Source organism: Dreissena polymorpha, chromosome 15, assembly GCF_020536995.1.
Source record: "Dreissena polymorpha isolate Duluth1 chromosome 15, UMN_Dpol_1.0, whole genome shotgun sequence".
Taxonomy (NCBI): Eukaryota; Metazoa; Mollusca; class Bivalvia; order Myida; family Dreissenidae; genus Dreissena; species Dreissena polymorpha.
In genome coordinates this window covers 38,802,838-38,812,855 of record NC_068369.1, presented here as the reverse complement: position 1 = coordinate 38,812,855, position 10,018 = coordinate 38,802,838, and the positions used below count along the sequence as shown (strand labels likewise).

The following is a 10,018-nucleotide window of genomic DNA, read 5'->3' as shown; positions in this document are numbered from 1 at the left end:
TGACAAATTCTGGCCAATTCGCGTACACAAGTCTTTAACCCTCAAACGAGAGAATGGACCCCAGCCCAAAACATCGTGGTTTAATGTGCCAGTGCATGTTAATAACACACATAAACTCATGAAGTACAATATTTGATTCGGTTTGTTTTCAACAAACAGCTCCATTAACCACACTTTACTCTCCGTCGCTGACTTCAAATGGGGATGTCGGCTTTTGATCGTGGCTTTTGAACGCGCGTAATTAACTTTGGATGGTGTTTATGCCAAGATGTCTTTGTACAGCATGCTAGTTGACGCACCGAGAAGGCTTCATGGTCTTGCTCAAGATGACTTAGAGAGATCTCACGTGATCGGGTCTGCATTATTTCTAGACTATGCTCGCCTGTCACTTAAGTGGCTTCCGAGGATTAATTGCAGAAAGCGACTGCTTAGATAAATGTTTTGTTTTTCAAGTGGTAAATTAAAACTTGAAACAGAAGAAATCGAGATTGCATGAAGCCTTTGTAGTTTATGTTGGTTCGCTGTTGTTTATTTGCCAAGTTTACTTTGCAGACAAAATATGTTCAGTGTTAATGTTTGCTTTTTCTATAGTCAGCACTGCACGTTTATCGTGTAATAGAGAATTTCATTGATAAATATATATGTATTGTATTTTTTCTTTAGTTTATGTTTTACGATTTATTGTTGTGAACTTTTTAAGGTAAAATAAAACAGTATACGCGACTTTGAGGATACTCGTTACGTTGAAACATAACTGAATCTGTAACCGTGACATACAATCAAAGTATTCTGATTCTTAACAGATGCAACAATATTTGTTTTAAAAGCTGGTGTTCTGTTAACTGTGTGTTTGCACATGCACCCCACACGATGGTAAAAGGAATTGGCCAACCAGAATAATGTAAATATAATATACATGTAAATGCAGCAGCAATGTTGTGTCAGTTTTGTTAATCATATGCAATCGCTGTGGGCGGTGCCAATTTTGATAGCAATAGAATGTGTAAGTCTCTGTTATCACTGAACAGTTTTCGTCTACATTTCTAGTTTAAGACATAGTTTTATTTATTCCAAACTATGAATGGTTTTTAGTCATAGTTTTATTTATTCCAAACTATGAATGGTTCTTAGTCAAATATGCGTAGAAGGCGGTAGATATATATTTCGAACACTGGGTGTTACCCAAGGGTGTCGTTTAAGCAGTGTCTTTATGAAAATAACCATTCGTGTTTTGAAGATATTACCGTAATTACTCTATGTTTTCGGATACTCTAAGTTTTCGGACACCCCTTTTTCAGCAAAAATAATTATTTTTCGTGACTCTTAATTTTTCGACACACGAGTTTTCGTCCATAAGCAATGTCTCTAAGTTTTCGGACAGTATATTTTACAGCGCTTTTTTACCAAATTTCTGTTTTTGATATCTAATTACACTTCGATCATGGGGTTTTACAACTAGATTAACACCATAAAACACGGCAGGTGCCTGCATTCCTGAGGGCAACGGACCATTACAGTTGCTTCATTGGGTAAATAACTACGACAGTAGAAAAAAAGTATAATATACTGCGTTGATAATAGCTGGTTTTTGTTGTAAACGATCCTCAATATAATCAAAGTGTTATGACTTATGTCGCGTATGTTTTTCTTAATAATTGTAAGCCGTAATTGAACATTTTAATTAGTAATAACGTAGTTTCCAAACTTATCGGAGCCCTTATATCGAGCATGTGCACGCCGTACGACAACTAGTTTGTATGAAATATACTAGGAGATAAAAAAGTCGTTTTTCTCTCTGTTGATCACTTCAGATTTTCAATAAAACTTGGTACAGCGACTCGACATGTACTCATGTATGACAGCGTTGGTACAGCGACTCGACATGTACACATGTATGACAGTGTTAGTACAGCGACTCGACAGGTACTCATGTATGACAGTGTTGGTACAGTAACTCGACAGGTACTCATGTATGACAGTGTTGGTACAGTGACTCGACAGGTACTCATGAATGACAGTGTTGGTACAGTAACTCGACAGGTACTCATGCATGACAGTGTTGATACAGTAACTCGACAGGTACACATGTATGACAGTGTTGGTACAGTGACTCGACAGGTACTCATGTATGACAGTGTTGATACAGTAACTCGACAGGTACTCATGTATGACATTGTTGATACAGTAACTCGACAGGTACTCATGTATGACAGTGTTGGTACAGTAACTCGCTCGACAGGTACTCATGTATGACAGTGTTGATACAGTAACTCAACAGGTACACATGTATGACAGTGTTGATACAGTAGCTCGACAGGTACACATGTATGACAGTGTTGATACAGTAACTCGACAGGTACTCATGTATGACAGTGTTGATACAGTAACTCGACAGGTACACATGTATGACAGTGTTGATACAGTAACTCGACAGGTACTCATGTATGACAGTGTTGATACAGTAACTCGACAGGTACTCATGTATGACAGTGTTGGCCGATCAACATAATACATCGGTACACGGTCTTTTCAAATCTAGATTTTAATTTTCATGTGACTTTTTTTTTTAATATGTTTCTGTTGAGACCTAAATATTTTTTGTCGAAATAGCAGTAATACTAAATTCTGATCCGATGTTGACAATTTGGACAATATGACCGTGTGTTATTCTAAGCACGAAGCCGATACAGACACGTTTAATCGTATAAAATGAAGAACCAAAATGTGTCTATATGTGTCTATGTGTAGATGAACAAACTACAGATATATTCGGGATTTCCCAATTGCGTACATCCTTGATGCAAATCTGCACAACTGGGAAAGTAAAACCAGTTTATCGGCGTAGATGTTACACCCAGGTTTGTACTTAACGTGACTTTTCTCAACAGCCTATAAAATATTGTGAAAGTTTACCCGAATGAATACATTACAAAATTTCATTAACTGATTCGAGACAAACCCACCAGAACATGGGCAACGGTATAACGTCTATGTACTGCGTATACAGGGTGCAAAATCAACGGTGTTTTCAGGGCTTTACACAAGGGCTGGACAGAATGTAAGAACTTTTTTTTTTTAAAATATTTCAAGTTATTGAAATTCATTTGCAAAAATATTTAGTGCAGAAAAGACAGTTTTTCTTGAAGTTTGTGTCGATATCTCAAGGTATAAGAAAAAATTCTTGAATACGTCTGAAATCGGTGACAAAATTCAAGTTACGTGAATAATAACCGTATAAATGAATGCAGTACACAAAGAATTTTTGAACAAGAACACATTCTTATTTAATAAAGTAACTCTGATTTATTTCAACTTGCCATAAGCAGCATAAAAATGTGTCTTTTATGAACTAGTTAACATTCTTAAGAAAAATTGTTTTAAAAAGTTATTTCGGAAAAAAAATCACCACTTACCGGTTCCCACAGTCACGTTTTCCTGCACCCTGTATAGGATGTAACACTGTTCAATGTTGAGAAATCCGGGCTACTCTGTGCAAGTTCATGCGACACAGAGACACACATTTTGACCCTGTTTAACGCATTAAATTCCATTTGACGGAATGGGTCCCGATTAGCAAATCGTACGGGGAAGACAGAATGAAATGTCGAAAAATGCAAAAAACTCATAGTTGCTCTCAAGATATAAATAATAATGATTTGACGGAAAGAAATGCATTGTGAGAAAAAAAAAATACCGAAATAGAATAGTATCAAGATATGATGGAAACCGTTAATGTGTCATTGTGTGCCGTTGGCGGTATCTCGTCTGAAAATCGTCAGCCAGAATAGGTTACCGACATATGCCAGTGGGGTATTAATAACACAGTCTGACTTCAATTTTCTATAGAAAAGTATCGTGGTTATATGTTGAATTTACAAGACACAATAATATTTTCAAAGACCCGCGTCATGCGAAAATGTGTCTGATGCAACATGCGGCCAAACTAGCTCAGGTTGGGCACTTGCGCTGCAACATGCGGCCAAACTAGCTCAGGTTGGGCACTTGCGCTGCAACATGCGGCCAAACTAGCTCAGGTTGGGCACTTGCGCTGCAACATGCGGCCAAACTAGCTCAGGTTGGGCACTTGCGCTGCAACATGCGGCCAAACTAGCTCAGGTTGGGCACCAAACTAGCTCAGGTTGGGCACTTGCGCAAGCTGGGCTTAACTAAGATGGCCGCCCGCGCCATAAGCCATATTTTCGCATGACGCGACGCTAACAGTACGACTTGAATATGTGAACAGAAAAATGCGTATAACTCAAATCTTAACACTACGTTTATTACAACGGCGAATAAATAAATGTATAACAATCCATGTGACGGCACATATGATTTTATCGCACTAAGTTTAAATTTTATCTACGAACATTGATGCTTAAATATACGTTCACTTCATACTAAACATTCCATGCGGTTAGTATGCGACTAACGAGTGACAGGGTGTTTTCAGCACTGTCTGCGCCTCCGGAAAACGGAGGCACTCCCAAAGCAAACGGACCCGATCCCAAACCGAAATTATAAAAAAAAATCCCAATATCCAAATTTTTTTAAATATTTTTTTTAAAGAATAAAGTGTCTTATATTTTGGATGAATAACCAGTGTTTGTTTTTGGTCAAAAATATCTGCTATAAGGTTTTAACTGTTCAGTTCTTATCTCAGAGTGTAACTGTAACTGAAAAGAAAACTGCAGACTACTTGAATAAAAGTTGAACATGCCCAATATTGCATCTGTTTATATAAAGAAGACAAAATAACAAATAAAAACAAATTTATTTGTTTAACTGTTGAATTATTTAAGCATGATAAATTCACAATTTTTTCCCAAATGAGCCGTTTCATCGAAGCAAAAATTCCCAAAATGGCCAATTTTGTCGATAAAAAATTCCCCATTTGGTCAGACTCCTTTTCCCAAAATAGGCAGAAAAACCCCTGAGTGAAAACAACAACAACAACAACAACAACAACAACAGTGAACCTTTGTTTTCAGTTCAATTATTTGCAAACGTTTATTTTCTTCCTTTTTTTAAATATCAGGATGGACGCCGAATATCTTTATTTTTAAAGATATTTCTTGTTCATATTATAATTTAACACTTGTAAACGACAACACCAACCTTATAACACGAAATCTTTTAAATTTATTGCTTAAAATAAAATTTTATATTGCTTTCAATATTCTATAAAAAAAAATCTAGTATGATACGTGTTTGTACGTGTTCTAAACATGTTCGGCACGTGTTCTGTACCCGCTCTGTACGTTTTCGATACGTTTTTTTTCTGTACGGTGGACTCAATTTTTATTTTATTTATCTTGTTCCGAAATAATAAAAGCTGTATGTCATGCACGTGGATGTAAAAATATATTTTATGTATAGAAATGAATTCAGATTAAAATATTTTTAAACTGGCAAAATATCGTGAGTTGTTTAAGACATATATTATTACTATCTTGTGCTAATATGTTGTTGTTCTACTGATAACTGTAATAACGGTGTTCGTTTACAATAAGGGAATGTTATGTAGCCTTATTTTTTTCATAATTTCTTACAGATTTAGATTGTTTGCAGAGTGACATCGATGCAGGCTTAGTACAAATGTTATTGATTGTCGATAATATGGGTAAAAACCCCGAAGAGAAAATCAGATTGGATCTATTGGATTCATGTAGTTGTAAATGGGGATTTACTATCAATTAAACAAACTATAAAATAATGGTTTTCCGAAAGCGCAGGAATTTTTTAGCGAAAGTTGTCCTTTAATAACAAACAATTCGTAGTTGTCAATGATTCAATTACACTGGGAACCTTTCTAGTAGCATTTAACCCGACAATGGAAAGGCCTTAAAATACTACATTATTTATTTTGTACATCATTACTCTCGATATTTCACCCAAAAGTTTTGTCTATTGTACGATGCGTTTGTATCCACGATTCGTTTCGTGTTAAGTGCCACTCTTTTCTACACAAAATAGAAGCAACCATTAAGAATCAATGTTAAATTTCGTTACAGATAACTTAAAGTAAAAAGCGATTGTTATGCAGCAATTTATGAGAACGTATTATAATAAAAAGGGTTGTTTATAGCGTGTATCCCAAAGACCGCAACAGTGGGAAGAAAATGGGTAATGGATATAAAACACTTATTATAATGGGTCCGCCAACGTGTTTTTAAAATATTGATTCTGTAACACAAACTCATTTAATTTTTTATTTTTATTCAAGAGGCATAGGTTTTTCACACAATGTTGTTTACTCACATTTGAAAGTTCAGTATCAATAGCGTTTTAAATATTTAATATTAAATACATTCATTTGTTTTACCTTGCTGTCTGAGATTAGAGTACATTCCTCGTTGTCACAGTCACGACATTGAAGATGACTACCAGTACATTCCTCGTTGTCACAGTCACGACATTGAAGATGACTACCAGTACATTCCTCGTTGTCACAGTCACGACATTGAAGATGATTACCAGTACATTCCTCGTTGTCACAGTCACGACATTGAAGATGACTACCAGTACATTCCTCGTTGTCACAGTCACGACATTGAAGATGACTACCAGTACATTCCTCGTTGTCACAGTCACGACATTGAAGATGACTACCATCTCGTTGTCACAGTCACGACATTGAAGATGACTACCATCTCGTTGTCACAGTCACGACATTGAAGATGACTACCATCTCGTTTTCACAGTCACGACATTGAAGATGACTACCATCTCGTTGTCACAGTCACGACATTGAAGATGACTACCATCTCGTTGTCACAGTCACGACATTGAAGATGACTACCATCTCGTTGTCACAGTCACGACATTGAAGATGACTTCCATTTTCTCTTTATATGTCCATTTTATTAAACTATCAAGAAGAAATAGCAGTATTTCACGTTTCCATCTGTTGTCAACAATATTATGTAAAAATCATCGTGTACAACTTTTATGATTGCATGAGACTTACCTTCAATGGAGACCTGTGATTGATGCAAAATATTTAACGAAGACTCAAAATATACTATTTGCAAGTCTCTCTTTACGAGTTCGATGCGTGCCCTGTAGGCGTTAGTTGCGGTTCAGATACATATTCTCTACCTGTCATATTTATGTTCTGTTTCATGTTCTGCAGGCATAGATATGAAGACGGAGCTTTACAGGGACCTGTATTTCGAGCGCTACCGGGAGCTGCCGCACCCCTCGTACCAGCGTCGGGGCTCCCTACAGCTGTGGCAGTTCCTGGTCACCCTGCTGGACGACCCCTCCAACGCCTCATTCATCGCATGGACGGGCCGCGGGCTCGAGTTTAAACTCATTGAACCCGAGGAGGTATATCACAATACTGGAACTTTTATTGATACTATTTCATTTAAAAATTCACTAAAATGAAATTTTTTAGGAAAATAAAATATATCGAACACCTTTTCGCCGAAACAGACAACAATCTTCATTAATAAGGCGTGAAACAACAAAAACACATTCAAACAACAAAAAAATACAACGACAACATTCCACGGTCATTTGATATAGATCTATAGAGACGTTTTGAGTTTTACTGCAAGAGATTAATGGGAGACAACTTCACAACCCTACGATAGATAACGTGTTTAATCCCCTTAACATGGTCGCATTTCGTGGCATGGAAAGAGAGAAATTAACGGAAAAAGTCTTTCACTTCAAATGCTTTCATCTTAGGAAAGGCATTTGCATATGCTTTATCAAAATATTTATTAAAAAAAATAATAATTTGTATACCGGCAAATTAGAAAATTTAAAATACGTCTTTGCCGAACTTTGTTGTTTAACAGTTATTTCAACTTAACATTATAACTTATGAAATGTTCTTTCTTACTAACATCGAAATTGTTGAATACTGTTTTCACTCTTCGGATGACGCAATTCTAAAAGTGGCACGTGTATAATACTGTTTAACAGTTTGATACATGAATGCTTTATCAGTTTACGTATTGACCTACAGAAAACAGTTGACCGTGATATACATATCTTAAATACGTTTTTTAGGTTGCTCGGCGTTGGGGCATTCAGAAAAACAGACCCGCCATGAACTACGACAAGTTGAGCCGCTCCCTTCGCTATTACTACGAGAAAGGAATCATGCAAAAGGTTGCCGGCGAACGCTACGTCTACAAGTTCGTCTGCGACCCGGAAGCACTGTTTTCAATGGCGTTTCCGGACAACCACCGGCCGGTTCTTAAAACAGACCATTCCTCCACGGCGCATGCACTCGCCGACGGACTTTTTCGCGAATCTAGTCAATCGCCGGATGTGACGTCAGCTTCGTTTCCTCTGACGTCATTTACATCGCCGTCTCAGATACCGACGTTACCGCCTATCAGTGTACCGCATAACGGCGGTTCGAACTTTTTCGCGCCTTCAGATCCGAACAGATTCCCGTACATACAGGATGTACAGAAGTTGTATAATTCTGGACCTTACATGGAGTCTTGTGTATACTGATCAACGGTTAAAGAATATAGCCAGATGATATATGTACAGTGTGGTCGCGCAAGCTGGGCTGGATAGCATAATTAACGTATAAATGATCCTTGTTTTGGGAAAACCGGGCATATTGCATGTGCGTAAAGTGTCGCCAATTTTCGCCTTAACTGGATTTTCATTTAGAAGAAAATAAAATATTATTGAAAAAACAAACAAATACGAAGTGGTGTCCATGGTTACCCTGTGCGGACTTCATCGGCTTATCTGGGGCTACACTTATGCACATGCGATAAGCCCGATTTTCCCAGAACAATGATCATGCAATAAGCCCGGTTTTCCCAGAACAATGATCATGCGATAAGCCCTGTTATCCAAGAGCGAGGCACAAACAATAGCATACAATTATGTATTATTATTGCAAAGTATAACGCATGGTAAATGAGCCATTTCTCGTATTGTGCCATATGAATTGGAATTATTTATTGTTGACTTGTGTATTTTCTTTAAGAAAGCGGGTGATGTAAGTCTTCGTTTCGATATTAATCGCGACATTTCACACAGTTCGGGTTGTGTATTACACACAGTTCGCGTTGTGTATTTCGTTGATTCTGTTTTTGTTATTATGTAAGACACACCATGCAGATTCACCTGTAAGTATATATTGTTCATGTAAGATTTATTTATTCAAATGTGACTGATGTCTAAACATATAAATGTTATGTAAAGTCTGTATAAAAAATTAATTTAAAGGAAATTTCTTTGTATCGAAAATAGAAACAATATTGAATATCAGTGTACATAAGGTTTTATGATTAATTATTTCTAATAAAGTTAACCTAAGGACAAATACATCATGTTTTAAAGATCCAAATTAAAATATCATCCAGAATTGATAACTCATTTGCCTATTGACAGTTTTCAAACTGTTGAAACGGATTCAAAGACAAAGCAGTGTTTGTATTTAACAAAGTTTACTGACATGAAGAATATTGCTATGAAACTGCAAGTGTGATTTCTCTCAGTGACGTAAGACAAGAACATACAAACGTTACTTCAACTATCGTGTATAACGCTGAACTATAAAGACTTTGCGTGTGGTCTGTTTGAAGTTGATTTTTTTGAAAAACCTGAATAAAGCAAAAATTCACCGTAAGGCAGCGCTAAGATGTTATTTTAATGCGGAAGATTTTGTTCGAATTTCTTGTTATAGAAATTTACACTTATTGCCTAAGGTTTCTTCCATTAAATCATCAAAAACGTAGTTTTCATTTGATCTAGTCCAGCAATACAATAAAACTATGTAAAATGTATTTTTTATGAAATACTAATATCACAGTTGTATTCGCTTTTATTAATATGTTATTATTTATATTATGATTCTTTATTCAATAAATTTAATGCAAAATTGTTTTTATGGTAAAACGAACTCTAATATAACTATTAATCACAATAACCCCTGCAATCGGCACAAATAATATGACTGTGTAAGGGAAATAACTCGAGACATAATCATTAAAAAATGAGCATTCATTGACCGATTTTAAAAATAATTCGAAAT

At 36.3% G+C, this 10,018-nt stretch overlaps 1 protein-coding gene across 1 annotated transcript in view; it reads left to right on the top strand.

Moving 5' to 3' along the window:
* Nucleotides 1–9,737, top strand: part of LOC127860608 (ETS translocation variant 1-like) — a 41,797-nt gene extending 32,060 nt beyond the window's left edge. Inside the window, exons 8-9 of the mRNA XM_052398804.1 lie at nucleotides 7,133–7,329; nucleotides 8,023–9,737. Of these exons, the coding sequence (XP_052254764.1) occupies nucleotides 7,133–7,329; nucleotides 8,023–8,478 (653 nt within the window). The 3' untranslated portion in view covers nucleotides 8,479–9,737. The remainder of the gene's footprint in view (nucleotides 1–7,132; nucleotides 7,330–8,022) is intronic.
* Nucleotides 9,738–10,018: the final 281 nt, after the last annotated feature.